The 16541-nt window shown below is 34.8% G+C and overlaps 2 protein-coding genes across 2 annotated transcripts in view; both read right to left on the reverse strand.

The window, feature by feature from the left end:
* Positions 1–872, reverse strand: part of LOC139499361 (putative uncharacterized protein DDB_G0286901) — a 16728-nt gene extending 15856 nt beyond the window's left edge. Inside the window, exon 1 of the mRNA XM_071288044.1 lies at positions 742–872. Within this exon, the coding sequence (XP_071144145.1) occupies positions 742–790 (49 nt within the window). The 5' untranslated portion in view covers positions 791–872. The remainder of the gene's footprint in view (positions 1–741) is intronic.
* A 2953-nt stretch (positions 873–3825) lies between these two features.
* Positions 3826–13380, reverse strand: LOC139499364 (uncharacterized). The gene is made up of 3 exons (XM_071288046.1): positions 13114–13380; positions 7704–7853; positions 3826–4162 (listed from the first exon to the last, which is right to left on the reverse strand). Exons 1-3 carry the CDS (start codon positions 13367–13369, stop codon positions 4008–4010), a joined length of 561 nt encoding a protein of 186 aa, XP_071144147.1. The 5' UTR covers positions 13370–13380; the 3' UTR covers positions 3826–4007.
* Between the last annotated feature and the right edge of the window lie 3161 nt (positions 13381–16541).

Consider the following 16541-nt stretch of genomic DNA (forward strand, 5'->3'; position numbering starts at 1 on the left):
AGGGGGTAATATAAGAAGATGTGGTATGAGTGCCAATGAGACAAATCTTTATCAAAGTCACAATTTATAAAAGTAAACCAGTATAGGTCAAAGTGCGGTCTTCAACACGGAGCCCTGGCGTACAGCAAGCTATAAAGGGCCTCAAAATTGCAAAGTGTAAAACCATTCAAACGGGAATACCAAAGGTCTAATCTATATACAAAAAAAACGAGAAACTACTACTGAACATCAGATTCCTGACTTAGGACAGGTGCAAACAACTGCCGCGGGTTTAAACGTTTTAATGGGTACCAAACATTCACCCTTACCTGAAAAAAAATAGTGTTAACCTCACAACATAGAAAGACACACTATAAAATATTATTATTTAAAAAAACAAAGGTTTTTTTTAAGCAGTTAATTTATAATTATGACCATAGCTAAGATAGCAATGATAATTCATGTCAACGCAGAACACAACACAGAAGTGTTGACTACTGGGCTAATATACCGTATAGCGGGTTATTTTCGCGGAGTAAAAATTTTCACTTATTTTCGCGGACAGAACAAAATCGCCAAAATATATGCAAAATTAAATGTGTACATACAAGGTATTGATAAAAGTTTTGAATCCGCCAAAAATAATAGCCGCTAAAACATTACGTATACCTTATGCAATGAAAATCGCGAAATTTTACTCCCGACAAAATAACCCACTATACGGTATACATAATCTCTATTTAAAATTATATTTTTTCTTACCTTGCAACAACAATCCCGAAAAGAGAACAATTGCCAAAATCAACTTCATTGTTTCGATTTTTTGCAAAAACTGGTCTCTTGTTGGTCCAAGTTCCACTTGACGTTTGATCAGTTCACGTTTCTATCTCTATAAATATATCTCTAATGTTGACCGCAGTGTCGTAACGTTCAACAGGTGCGTGTAAAGATACAGGGGTGTATCTCTTATTGTCAGTGAAGATACAGGGGGTATCTTTATATTATCAATAAGTACTTCTATAGTACTTGTGTGCACTTTTATAGTTAGAGATGTAAAGGTCAGAAGGTGATTAAGGACAAAAAAATACTACATTACAAAAGTCAAAAGGCACAACCTGTACATCTTTTGTGAAGAAGCTGGCTTTTGTATTTCTCTCGGAACAAATTTGTATAAGACTTTCTAGTCAAAAACTCTTTATATATAAAAAAAAAACAGTTCGAGATTTGTTTTTGAAACACCAGGATAAAATTATATTTATTTTCCATTATTCTCACACAGGAACGTTTTGCATTTTTCATTTTCCTTCATTTTTGTCTTTTAATTTTTATAGAAAATATAGCTCAATATTTAATTCAGATCTTGAAAACTATAAATGAGGATAGCATGAGTACATTTCTTACTGTAGAAACGTAAGGAAAAGAGCAAAAACAAATTTTATAAGTTAAAGTTCTAAAGGATGGTACACAAAATGTACTAAAAGAGTACAAAAATGTACGAACAACCGTCTCCTCTGTAAAAATACACATACACACAAAGACAAAGACAAACAACAAAAAACAACATCAACTGATTTTTATAGTTCGTTCTTATGTTGTACTGTTATACCACTGTCCCTGGTTTTTAGGGGAGGGGTCCCGCTAACATGTTAAACCACGCCACATTATTTATGTATGTGCCTGTCCCAAGTCAGGAGTCTGTAATTCAGTGGTTGTCGTTTGTTTTTGTGTTACAAATTTGTTTTTCGTTCATTTTTTTTATTTAAAATAAGGCCGTTTGTTTTCTCGTTTTAATTGTTTTACATTGTTTTATCGGGGCCTTTTATAGCTGACTATGCGGTATGGGCTGTGCTCATTGTTTAAGGCCGTACGGTGACCTATAGTCATTTTGGTCTCTTGTGGACAGTTGTCTCATTGTCAATCATACCACATCTTCTTTTTTATATGTATTCGAGATAGCTAGATTTAGTACAAACACAGGCATATATCCTAGGAAATCGGAAAGTACGATCTCTCATTCACTATGAAACTGAATTAAGGACAGCCATAGACAATAATGAATGTAAATTTGAAAAAAAAATATTAAAAAATCTACTTATACTGATAAATGAACGTCTGTAGAAATGAGGTTAAACTAGCGATCATGCGTCAAATAAACCATCGCACATCAGCGTACGGACCATCGCACTTTGGCGTAGAACATCGCACTTCAGCGTGACCATCGCACTTCAGCGTCCCCATCGCACCTCCGAGTCCTACATATATACCATATGGAGAAATACAACACACCCTTTGCTTATATGTCTATATACACGAAACGCGCGACTGTCGTAACAAACAATAAGCATTAAACCTTTGTTTATTAACTCTCTTCTCGTACAATTTTGAAGGAAAAGGAACTCTTATGTGCTGTGGTATAACACGACTCACTGTGCACAGAGGAAAAGGACTCCAGTCAGTTAAAATACAATATAAAAACAATTTAAATATGTATACATTGTTTTTTAGCCCTGGTGTTGTCAGTTCATTTTCGATCTATGAGTTTGACTGTCTCTCTGGTATCTTTCGCTCCCCTTATATGATTTCCAATTTCCAACTATCCACCCAAACATCGATAAAGTGGATGTAAGCAATTATAGCAACCGCTTTGCCGTCTACAAACATGAAAAATATGTAACAATTTAAACGTGAAATCAGACGGCCAAATGTATAACGAAAATCACGTGACAGACAGGGACCAACAAATGACCTACAGGTTCCTAACTTGAGATAAGAATATAAAGAATGCGGAGGGTAGAACATGTTTGTGAGCGCTCAACGCTCCCTTAAACTGGGATAGTATTGTTACAGCACCACGTAAAAACAAACTACGCATCAGCAAGGGAAAACACAACATTATAAACAATTCAGAAAACACAACATTAAAAACAATTCAGAAAACACAACATTATAAACAATTCAGAAAACACAACATTAAAAACAATTCAGAAAACACAACATTAAAAACAATTCAGAAATCACAACATTAAAAACAATTCAGAAAACACAACATAGAAATTTGAAGACTGAGCAAAACATACCCTACCAAAAACCGGGGGGGGGGGGGGGGGTCTTAATTTCAAAATCTGAAATAATAAAAACAATGACGAAGTCCAATACAAAAGTCGCATGATATGGTGGGTTAAGTGTTTTGTTTGCAGAAATCATTTGTATCTTTATTGATATCGATAAGTGTTTTTCTTTTCTTATCATGTAAGGAGTTAACCTTATATATGACCCTGGAAAAATATTTAACCCTCTAAAGACACAGATATCATAAATAAAACGAGATAATTTGAACAGATATAGTTACGACTTATGATTTTCTTATCCAAAGCATAGATTACCTAAGTCGTATTCGGCACAACCTTTTGGAATTTTGGGTTTTTAATGCTCTTCAACCTTGTATTTGTTTTGGCCCTCTGAATATTTTTATCTGAGCGTCACTGATGAGTCTTATGTAGATAAGACGCGCGTCTTGGGCGTATCAAATTATAAAATATGTCAAACAAAGGCATCTAAACCTCAAAATCTAAACCTCAAAATGAGATATATTTTGATTGCCAACCATACGAGGGCTGTATATCCAGTCAAGGTCGTTAGAAACTTTCATATTTTAATTTAAAATGTAACTTATATCACAGTATCTTATGTTGCAATTCGCCGTTTTAGAATCTTATGCATTCTGGGTAATATTTTTAAAAGCGTACAGTAAAACGTTGCGATTGGTTTAAAACGTTCTAACAATGGAAATTCAACCAATGACGTTACGTTATTTGTATTTTGGTGTACGAACAATGAGATTACCCATAGTCCTTTATAATTTTATTGATCACATGTCAGCTGTACATATTCCAGGCGCCAAACCATAGGCATTTGTAAAGTATATATTAGGAATGTTTTATCTGAGACAATTCCCTGTGCGATAAACACATTTCGAGAGTTCTAAGTTACTAGTATTGTCTCCCTCTCTTTTGGAAACACTCAATTCGTCAAACGTCCTTTCTTCCCGTGATAAACGCAATCAATAGAAGTAAACCGGAAACGACGTGGACCGCACCACTAACCGTCACCATGACGAACGACCATGCTAGTCCCTCTTTTATAATGGCGCCATATATCATAATAGAGAGAAACGTACATCCAGCTGTAATGAAGAAAAAAAAAACCAATGTAAATATTTTTGGGAATTCATCATGTGATCTTTAGTGGAAGTGTCTAATGGGCAATCATACCACATATTCTTGTAATTACATACATGGAATCATTCTTACACGTTTCTGTGTGTGTTACATTGTGTTTTGGTTTGTTATTGCACTTAAGTGTTTCTGTGTGTATTGCATCGTCGTTTGGTTTTTTGTTGCACTTCAGTGTTTCTGTGTGTGTTGGATTGTCGTTTGGTTTTTTGTTGCACTTCAGTGTTTCTTTGTATGTTACATCGTACTTTGGTTTTTTTATTGCACTTCATTGTTTCTTTGTGTGTTATATTGTACTTTGGTCTTTTGTTGCACTTCAGTGATTCTTTGTATGTTACATTGTACTTTGGTTTTTTTTATTGCACTTCAGTGTTTCTTTGTATGTTTCATTGTACTTTGGTCTTTTATTGCACTTCAGTGTTTCTTTGTATGTTATATTGTACTTTGTTTTTTTATTGCACTTCAGTGTTTCTTTGTATATTACATTGGACTTTTGTTTTTTTTATTGCACTTCAGTGTTTCTTTGCATGTTTCATTGTACTTTGGTCTTTTATTGCACTTCAGTGTTTCTTTGTATGTTACACTGTACTTTGGTCTTTTATTGCACTTCAGTGTTTCTTTGTATGTTACATTGTACTTTGGTCTTTTATTGCACTTCAGTGTTTCTTTGTATGTTTCATTGTACTTTGGTCTTTTATTGCACTTCAGTGTTTCTTTGTATGTTACATTGTACTTTGGTCTTTTATTGCACTTCAGTGTTTCTTTGTATGTTTCATTGTACTTTGGTCTTTTATTGCACGTCAGTGTTTCTTTGTATGTTACATTGTACTTTGTTTTTTTATTGCACTTTTCAGTGTTTCTTTGTATGTTACACTGTACTTTGTTTTTTTATTGCACTTTTCAGTGTTTCTTTGTATGTTACATTGTACTTTGGTCTTTTATTGCACTTCAGTGTTTCTTTGTATGTTACATTGTACTTTGTTTTTTTATTGCACTTTTCAGTGTTTCTTTGTATGTTACATTGTACTTTGGTCTTTTATTGCACTTCAGTGATTCTTTGTATGTTACATTGTACTTTGGGTTTTTTTATTGCACTTCAGTGTTTCTTTGTATGTTACATTGTACTTTGGTCTTTTATTGCACTTCAGTGTTTCTTTGTATGTTTCATTGTACTTTGTTTTTTGTATTGCACTTCAGTGTTTCTTTGTATGTTTCATTGTACTTTGGTCTTTTATTGCACTTCAGTGTTTCTTTGTATGTTACATTGTACTTTAGTCTTTTATTGCACTTCAGTGTTTCTTTGTATGTTACATTGTACTTTGGTTTTTTGTTGCACTTCAGTGTTTCTTTGTATGTTACATTGTACTTTGGTCTTTTATTGCACTTCAGTGTTTCTTTGTATGTTTCATGGTACTTTGGTTTGTATTGCACTTCAGTGTTTCTTTGTATGTTTCATTGTACTTTGTTTTTTTATTGCACTTCAGTGTTTCTTTGTATGTTTCATTGTACTTTGGTCTTTTATTGCACTTCAGTGTTTCTTTGTATGTTACATTGTACTTTGGTTTTTCATTGCACTTCATTGTTTCTTTGTATGTTACATTGTACTTTGGTCTTTTATTGCACTTCAGTGTTTCTTTGTATGTTACATTGTACTTTGGTTTTTTTATTGCACTTCATTGTTTCTTTGTATGTTTCATTGTACTTTGGTTTTTTATTGCACTTCAGTGTTTCTTTGTATGTTACATTGTACTTTGGTCTTTTATTGCACTTCAGTGTTTCTTTGTATGTTACATTGTACTTTGGTCTTTTATTGCACTTCAGTGTTTCTTTGTATGTTACATTGTACTTTGTTTTTTTATTGCACTTCAGTGTTTCTTTGTATGTTACATTGTACTTTGGTCTTTTATTGCACTTCAGTGTTTCTTTGTATGTTATATTGTACTTTGGTCTTTTATTGCACTTCAGTGTTTCTTTGTATGTTACATTGTACTTTGGTCTTTTATTGCACTTCAGTGTTTCTTTGTATGTTTCATTGTACTTTGTTTTTTTTATTGCACTTCAGTGTTTCTTTGTATGTTACATTGTACTTTGGTCTTTTATTGTACTTCAGTGTTTCTTTGTATGTTACATTGTACTTTGGATTTTTGTTGCACTTCAGTGTTTCTTTGTATGTTACATTGTACTTTGTTTTTTTTTATTGCACTTCAGTTTTTCTTTGTATGTTTCATTGTACTTTGGTCTTTTATTGCACTTCAGTGTTTCTTTGTATGTTACACTGTACTTTGGTATTTTATTGCACTTCAGTGTTTCTTTGTATGTTACATTGTACTTTTTTTTTTATTGCACTTCAGTGTTTCTTTGTATGTTACATTGTACTTTGGTCTTTTATTGCACTTCAGTGTTTCTTTGTATGTTACATTGTACTTTGGTCTTTTATTGCACTTCAGTGTTTCTTTGTATGTTGCATTGTACTTTGGTCTTTTATTGCACTTCAGTGTTCCTTTAGTGTTGCATTGTAGTTTGTTCTTATAGAGATATGTATATCATAGGTGGTATAAACTATACTGACTAACAATAAACGAGGATATAGCCGAGGTCTGATAGAGATATGTATATCTTATGGTATAAACTGTACTTACTAACAATAAACGAGGCTATAGCCGAGGTCTGATAGAGATATTTATATCATAGGTGGTATACACTGTACTTACTAACAATACACGAGGCTATAGCCGAGGTCAGATAGTGATATTTATATCATAGATGGTATAAACTGTACTTACTATTAATAAACAAGGCTATGGCCGAGGTCTGATAGAGATATTTATATCTTATGGTATAAACTGTACTTACTAACAATAAACGAGGCAATAGCCGAGGTCAGATAGTGATATTTATATCTTATGGTATAAACTCTACTTATTAACAATAAACCAGGCTATAGCCGAGGTCTGAAAGAGATATTTATATCATAGATGGTATAAACTCTACTTACTATTTATAAACCAGTCAATAGCCGAAGTCAGTTAGAGATATGTATATCTTATGGTATAAACTCTACTTACTAACAATAAACCAGGCTATAGCCGAGGTCTGATAGAGATATTTATATAATAGATGGTATAAACTGTACTTACTTACAATTAACGAGGATATAGCCGAGTTCTGATAGAGATATGTATATCTTATGGTATAAACTGTACTTACTAATAATAAACGAGGCTATGGCCGGGGCCTGATTGAGATATTTGTATCATAGTTGGTATAAATTGTACTTTCTAACAATAAACGAGGCGATAGCCGAGGTCTAATAGAGATATGTATATCATAGATGGTATAAATTGTACTTTCTAACAATAAACGAGGCTAAACCGAGGTCTGATAGAGCTATTTATATCACAAGTGTTAAAACTATACTTACTAACAAAAAACGAGGCTATGGCCGAGGTTAGATAGAGATATTTATATCATAGGTGGTATAACTATACTTACTAACAATAAACGAGGCTATAGCCGAGGTCAGATAGAGATATTTATTTGCTGATAGTTTCTCTATAAGCATAAACAAGATGAGTGATACAGTCGCTATAAAGGATGACAAAACACCGAGGCAGGCGAAAAATCTCACTGCTTGCATCCAATCTGAAAATATAAAATATGAATATTCAAATAAAGTCAACAGTAGTATACCGCTGTTCAAAACTCGTAAATCCATGGACAAAAAAACAAAATCGGGGTAACAAACTAAAACTGAGGGAAACGCATAAAATATAAGAGGAGCACAACGTCACAACATAAAAATGTAACACACACAGGAACAGACTAAACATTAGACAAAATTAGACAAAAAGTTGTTTTAAGGAACGGTAATACATTTGTTCATTTACACCGTTGACTGCTCAGATGCGTCGTCAGCATTTAAAAGAATCTTCCAGGGAACGATATTCAAAATTTGTTCATCAAATGCGATTCTCGCTTATAGTTTTACTAACTTTTGTACATATTAAAATGATTTTATTTCTTGTAATTTCGTCTCCTTATTCATAAACGAAAATTCTTCAAGAAAAAAAAATGACCCATACGAAAGTCATATGTCATATTGAATTGTATGCATGCTGTAGATAATGCACTTTCTTTTGTAATTGATTATTATCTATCACTATCACTATCACTATCGCTAGGGCAAAAATAATCACGAATATAATGCCTACCCATAGTTTATAAAATTGAGAATAGAAATGGGGAATGTGTCAAAGAGACAACAACAGGACCATAGAACAGACAACAGCTATAAAGTATAGCTTGCATCAATTATTTCTTAAATAAATTTCGGATGTATATTCTGCTTTATTCAAAGTTATTTTCATAGTAGTTGTCAATCAAATTCTGTAGGCTTGACGCCTTACTAATATGTTAATTTACAACTCAGTTATATGACATTTTAAACACCTTTACGTTTATTAAAAAAGAAATAAGTAAATTGATGTAAATTGAAAAAAATAAACCAGTGTAAGTTTAATGATCTAGCAAATTTACATTTGATGTATAACATTTCGTTGTCCTCTTTTTCTTTAGGTACTAGTATTTCGCGAAAATAAGGCTCTGGTGCTTTTCTCAAAAAGACTCTTCGGTACCGTCAATCAGTAGTCAGAGCTATGATATTGAAATAACATTTTACCATCAGAAGGTTCCAAATCCCTCACACAAAGTTGAATTTGGACGACTTAAATGTTTAGCAGTGGATAATCTAAAAGGGGGAAAGGGGGGCAGCGGGATGGAACCCTTCATTTTTACAATCAATGCTTTTGAATGGGACATATGATTAGAGCCCGTTCTTTAATCTTGTCCCCCCCCAAAAAAAACCCCTTTCCTCTTTTTAAAAAATGGTTGGATTCTTGTTCTTCATATAGCTCTTAACTTGTTTCAGTACATCTATGTCGTTTAAGGTGGTACCCAACACTTTCACTAAAATTAATTTCGCTTGTTTAATTTTCATAAAATTTTGACAAAGTATTTACTTTGACCCTTTGACAAAAATATAAAAATTTCATAAAATTGTAACCAACCATTTTGTCAGAAATATTAGACTGGTTATATAGCAATTTGACAAACACTAATTTTGATCATTGAGCAGCTTAATATTCCCTTAACAACACAACGTAATTAAAACGTTAAGCTGATTTTACAGAGTTACCTCCTTGTAGTGTTAGGTACCACCTTAACGTTACATGTACCAGCAACGGCGATAACAATTAATGCTGCCACATAACGTACATTTACAATTATTATTATAGTTAATACATCCGAAAATTCGTTATCTATATAAAAAAAAATTGAGTCGGTCATGTGGACATCATCTTCGCTAGTCAAGGCGGTTACGATACACTCCCCCTTCTGGATGGTAACTTGTCGACACTAGTCAAGGCGGTTACGATCGACCCCCCCCCTTCTAGATGGTAACTTCGCTAGTCAAGGCGGTTACGATCGACCCCCCCCCTTCTGGATGGTAACTTCGCTAGTCAAGGCGGTTACGATCGACCCCCCCCCCTTCTGGATGGTAACTTCGCTAGTCAAGGCGGTTACGATCGACCTCCCCCTTCTGGATGGTAACTTGTCGACACTAGTCAAGGCGGTTACGATCGACCTCCCCCTTCTGGATGGTAACTTGTCGACACTAGTCAAGGCGGTTACGATCGACCTCCCCCTTCTGGATGATAACTTGTCGACACTAGTCAAGGCGGTTACGATCGACCTCCCCCTTCTGGATGGTAACTTGCCGACACTAGTCAAGGCGGTTACGATCGACCTCCCCCTTCTGGATGGTAACTTGTCGACACTAGTCAAGGCGGTTACGATCGACCTCCCCCTTCTGGATGGTAACTTGTCGACACTAGTCAAGGCGGTTACGATCGACCTCCCCCTTCTGGATGGAAACTTGTCGACACTAGTCAAGGCGGTTACGATCGACCTCCCCCTTCTGGATGGTAACTTGTCGACACTAGTCAAGGCGGTTACGATCGACCTCCCCCTTCTGGATGGTAACTTGTCGACACTAGTCAAGGCGGTTACGATCGACCTCCCCCTTCTGGATGGTAACTTGTCGACACTAGTCAAGGCGGTTACGATCGACCTCCCCCTTCTGGATGATAACTTGTCGACACTAGTCAAGGCGGTTACGATCGACCTCCCCCTTCTGGATGGTAACTTGTCGACACTAGTCAAGGCGGTTACGATCGACCTCCCCCTTCTGGATGGTAACTTCGCTAGTCAAGGCGGTTACGATACACTCCCCCCTTCTGGATGGTAACTTCGCTAGTCAAGGCGGTTACGATCGACCTCCCCCTTCTGGATGGTAACTTCGCTAGTCAAGGCGGTTACGATACACTTCCCCCTTCTGGATGGTAACTTGTCGACAGTTGCATTACAGTAATATCAATTATACAATGCAGTCTTGTGTTACTGTGTATCATATTTCATCTCCATTTCGTGTTTTTTTGTACATAAATTAGGCTGTAGTTTACTCGTTTGAATTGTTTTACATTTTGTTACGCCAACGCCTTTTATGATAGCTTGCTATACGGTATTGGTTTTGATCATTGTTGAAGACCTACGTCGAACCGCCCGTCAATCTAAGATTGCTAAGATTTACGTCATATGGTTTTTGTGGATAGTCGTATCATTGATAATGATACCACATCTGTTTATTTTAAATACACTGTATACATAGTGTTATCACACTCATAACTCAATATTCGAATGCTAAAGTCTTTTACAAGCTCTATAGATTAACAGTAATGCGTTTACTTTTCTACATTGGCTAGAGGTATAGGGGGAGGATTGACACATCACAAACATGTTTAACCCCGCCGCATTTTTGCGCCTGTCCCAAGTCAGGAGCCTCTGGCCTTTGTTAGTCTTGTATTATTTTAATTTTAGTTTCTTGTGTACAATTTGGAAATTAGTATGGCGTTCATTATCACTGAACTAGTATATATTTGTTTAGGGGCCAGCTGAAGGACGCCTCCGGGTGCGGGAATTTCTCGCTACATTGAAGACCTGTTGGTGACCTTCTGCTGTTTTTTTTTTCTATGGTCGGGTTGTTGTCTCTTTGGCACATTCCCCATTTCCATTCTCAATTTCATATCATCTCCATTCCGATAAATATAGTGCAATTTCTACTATTTTTAAATATATTTTCATTAGGTTTATACATTCATTTTTATGCCCGACCTACGATAGTAGAGGGGCATTATGTTTTCTGGTCTGTGCGTCCGTTCGTCCGTTCGTCCGTCCGTCTGTCCCGCTTCAGGTTAAAGTTTTTGGTCAAGGTAGTTTTTGATGAAGTTGAAGTCCAATCAACTTCAAACTTAGTACACATGCTCCCTATGATATGATCTTTCTAATTTTAATGCCAAATTAGAGTTTTTATCCCAATGTCACGGTCCACTGAACATAGAAAAAAATGAAAGTGCGAGTGGGGCATTCGTGTACTGAGGACACATTCTTGTTTATTATTAAATTTGTATGAAATAATCTAAATTTTCGAATACTTGAATCTAAAAATAAAGTTTATCAATTCGTATATTTTAACAAATTTGATTCGTTTATGGATAGTCACATGTTAAACTATATTTTTGAAGGTAGAGAAAAAACGGCGGAAAGCAAAAAGCATATTTCACAGCAAAAAGCATATTGCACGGTTATTTTCAGAACATCTAAAAACCGATACTTTGTTACGTCATGAAATGAATTTCAGGATATTTTTAAACGATCTTAAACGTTTTGAAACAAATGATATCTGTGATCGATTTGACCTAAACAATCTTCAAATACATTAGGTGACAAACAAACAAACAAATAACAACTAATATTTTGTTATTGTCAAGGAGACAATATGATATATATAAAATTCCAACAAAATCAAATGACGCTTGGTCCGAAATTAATAATATAGCCTTTGTATGAGGTCAATATACTTCTTTCAGGTCAATACATATATCCTTGTATCGACCTCATACAAAGGCTATATTTGTATAATATAATGTCTCTGAATGATTGTATAAAAAACTATAACACAACGGAACAAGAGAAACACTGAGCATTCGGCAATCCTCGGTAGAATCCGCTACTCTCCTTGTTAGATGAGGGTACGGAATCGGCCGAGTTGAGACGAATGAAACACTGAGGTGTAAAGACGTCGGAACTTTTTTCTCGTAGTTCTGATGTATTAACATAGTATCGCAATGTCCTCTAACTAAAAAATCATTTCCGAAACAATTTCAGCAGCCACCAAAACTGATGTATCTTGTTATACATTGGTTTATTACTGCATACTTTCACTGAACTTCAACTCTGATGGATAGTTGTCTCATTTGCAATCATACCACATATTCTTATTTTCAAATTATAAACTAGTGTAGAACACCGTCAAACGTAAATATCAAGGATAAGAAATCGGAAAGAGGTAGCCAATGTAAATGCTAAAAAACAATAGGATATGTGATAAAAAAAAAGTGTAAAAGAGGGGCGAAAGATACCAGAGGGACAGTCAAACTCATAGTTTGAGAACAGACTGACACCGTCATGGCTAAAACAAGTCTTACATACAAAGTGTACAACCTTTCCACACACAATGTAACCATACTTTCTCACAAACTTGACAGCATAACCTTCTTGCAAACAAAGTGTAACATTGTTTCACACAAAGGGTAACCTTCTTACACACAATCTTTTTGAAAGTGTAACTTCCTTTCACACAAAGTGTACCCTTCTTGCATGTACAATGTGTAACATTCTTTTACTCAAAGTATAACCTTCCGACACACAAAATGTAGCCACCTTAGATCACCTTAAACAAGGTGTAACCTTCAGTAATAATTAAACTCCCACCACCTCTTCATACCTCTTCCCGCCAAATCAATATCTGCACAGATACTATTAATACATCTTCTCCAGAGTCCTTCGTCAAATCCTTGAATCAGTAAACCAACTTCGTTCCTCGACTCGGCAACATATTCAAAATGTATAGCTCTCCAGTATGGAGTCGATAATCCTATTACAAGAATAAGGAAACCACATATTTGAAATATCAAAGATATTTTAACAAAACTTTGTACTTTCTCATGGTCGGCCATTTTGTTTCGGACAATTGTAAACATAGATTTATGAATAATAATGCAATTATTAGCACATGCATTGTCATAAGGCGTGATATGAATACAAAAAACTAATATATTGGCTAATAATTGTGTATATGTAAATTACATCCCCGAGGACATTAACGTGTCTTGTCGTTGGTTTATACTAATTATAAACACATCTATAGAAATCAATTTTATTGTGACAGTTATTAAATACTAAAGAATATAAAAAGAAACATGATGTTCATTAGGGAGCTACCATTTGATTTTGAGGGGGTGAGGGGGGGGGGGGGTGTGCGGGCTAGGATGAAATTTGAAAAAAAGGCAGGATGAGTAACTTGGCAAAAAAAAAAAGGCAGGATGAGTAACTTGGCAAAAAAAAAGGCAGGATGGCAATTGTTGTAAAAAAGTCAGGATAAGCTAAGAAAAAAAAGACAGGACCGAATAGCCTGAAAAATAAAAAGGCAGGACAGAGATTACAACTAAAAAAAAAGGCAGGACACAATTTTTCATCCTAGTCCCCCCCCCCCCCCATAAAAATCAAATTGTAGCTCCCTTACCGTCGCCTATATCGACAAAGTAAGAGTCAACTATAATAGTAATTGAAAAGTATTTGACAAAAAAAAGGTTCTTCTATATAAACATTCCTGGTTACATCAATTCTTTCATATTCTGACCATTTTAATTTGCATTCAACATTTAAACACAGAAATGAAAGTAATTGGTCTTCAACACTGCGAGAAAATTCTGTACCTAGTAGCGGACTACAAGTGTCCCATAAACAAAAATGTGTACTAGTCCAGTAAAAATGGATATCATACTAATCTCCAAAATATACAAATGAACTAAAATAAAATTTAGATAAAAACAAACATACATGCATGCACAAGACTAATTAAGACCAGATGCTCTTGACTTTGGACAGGCGCACAAAGGCGAACTTTTTGCAGTGGGGTTAAACATGTTTTGTAAAATCTCAACCCTCCCCCTATACAGATGTAGGATAAACAATAAACAGCAATACGCACAGTAATGCTCCACAGGCGCTTTGGTATATGAAGCAGATATTTTTTTTGTTTGTTGATTAAAATATTCAGTTTCTATAGTTATAATATTCCGTGCATGTCTCACCTTGCTAGTTGCAATTGATTTAAACGACTCAGAGAAAACCCCAAATGTTAACGTTATTATCCATACTAAGAAATCTGAGTTTCACTGTCCCTCTGATATCTTTCGTCCCTCTTTTACTGCTTACACTGATTCAGAGTAAAAATCCCGTGAAAGTAACACGTAATGATTTTACCAAAAATGGTCTTACTTAAACCATAAAATACTTAAATACTTAAATTATATAAATATTTTCAGCTTTCGTTATATGATTAATTTAATATTTAAGCTAAATCCTAATAAATTTGAATAAAATATCACTGAGAGTAGTAATTTTATTTTTCGTGTTGAAGATGATCTGTATGGTGCGGTATCTTTGGGTTTATCTTTGGGTACCATAAGAAACCATATTTTTTTTAACGTGACCACGAAGCTTAATACGACGACATTCATGATTGGAAAATATAATGGTTTTCCAAAAGTTTGCATACAAATATACCGTGTGTTATCCGTTTACTTAAACTCGTTAACTAGACGCCTTTTTCGATATACTTTGCACCCTACTACATGTAATTAGCTCCTGTAATGAATTGACAATACTACATGTATATTATTAACAAAATGAATTATTAAAACAAAACAAAAAACAAAAAAGACAGGAAAGATTTTGAAATTCACGTAAAATATATTTGTATTGACATAACTTAATTATTTAAAGTGTCAAAGCATGACACTTTCGATAAGCGGAAACACATTGATATGATTAAATGTCTGAGGTTAATTATGTCTCATAATTACAGAGGTCATATGAGGTCAAAGGATACTAGAAGGGGCGAAGGGGGTCAGGAAATAACTAGCCATTGTTTAGACGGAATCAAACAACATTTTAACCGGTATAAAAAGTTCCTTGTAAACGTTTGACCAATATTTCATACATGACACTCTTTAGGTAACATATTGATATAGTTAAAAGAATAAATGCATGAATAAACAAGAATGTGTCCATAGAACACAGATGCCCCAATCGCACTATCATTTGATATGTTCAGTGGACCGTGTAATTGGGGTAAAACTCTAATTTGGCATTAAAATTAAAAAGATCATAGCATAGTGAACATGTGTAATAAGTTTCAAGTTGATTGGACTTCAACTTCATCAAAAACTACCTTCACCAAAAACTTTAACCTGAAGCGGGCTAGACGGAGGGACGGACGGACGGACCAACGTACACACAGACAAAAAAACATAATGCCCCTCCTCTATAATGCAACTCGTCTAAACATCAACCCAACAATGTTTGATCTTTAAATACAGTACATGACATATAAGGCATGGAGATGTTATTGTTACAGATCAGCTCAATTTTGTTTGATCTAACATTGTTGGGTTGATGTTTAGACGAGTTGTATATACATAATGTACACAGCCATGTATCATCATCATTGCTGGTGATCCGATGGATAAATCTGTGGTAGAGTTGTCACTGATTCAGACGTACTTAAATATGATTATTTTCTGTGCCTGTATCTTGCATTAATTTGTAGGATCCTTTACTATAGATAATTGAGCTGATCTGTAACAATAACATCTCCATGCCTTATATATATCATGTACTGTATTACGACGCTAGATTAAAACTGACGAGGAAAGGTAACACCCGGCCACCGAAAGCTTTATTATTGTGAAGCCATGGTAGTCGTGTGGTCTAGCGCACCGGATACATTACAGGCGATTTGGTGTCACGATATCTCAGTAGCATGGGTTCAAATCCCGAACAAAAATTTACGAAAGCAAATTTACAGATCTAACATTGTTGAGTTGATGTTTAGACGAGTTAATTTCTAGTAAAGATATTTTTAGTACGAAAGAAATAAAAGAAGGGGAATTATACACAGTAGCAGTTGTTTCGGTTATATCAATTACACAATGAAGGACGATCACCTAAAGAAGAAGAAAGGAACTCCAAAGACCAAAACACTTCTGATTTGCCATTTGAGGATATAGGTGTTTTATAAATTTCCAGTTAACAAAACATTGAATTTTTGGAAAAACTGAGGATGTTCTTATCCCAAGAGTAGATTAC

Source organism: Mytilus edulis, chromosome 12 (assembly GCF_963676685.1).
Source record: "Mytilus edulis chromosome 12, xbMytEdul2.2, whole genome shotgun sequence".
Classification (NCBI taxonomy): domain Eukaryota; kingdom Metazoa; phylum Mollusca; class Bivalvia; order Mytilida; family Mytilidae; genus Mytilus; species Mytilus edulis.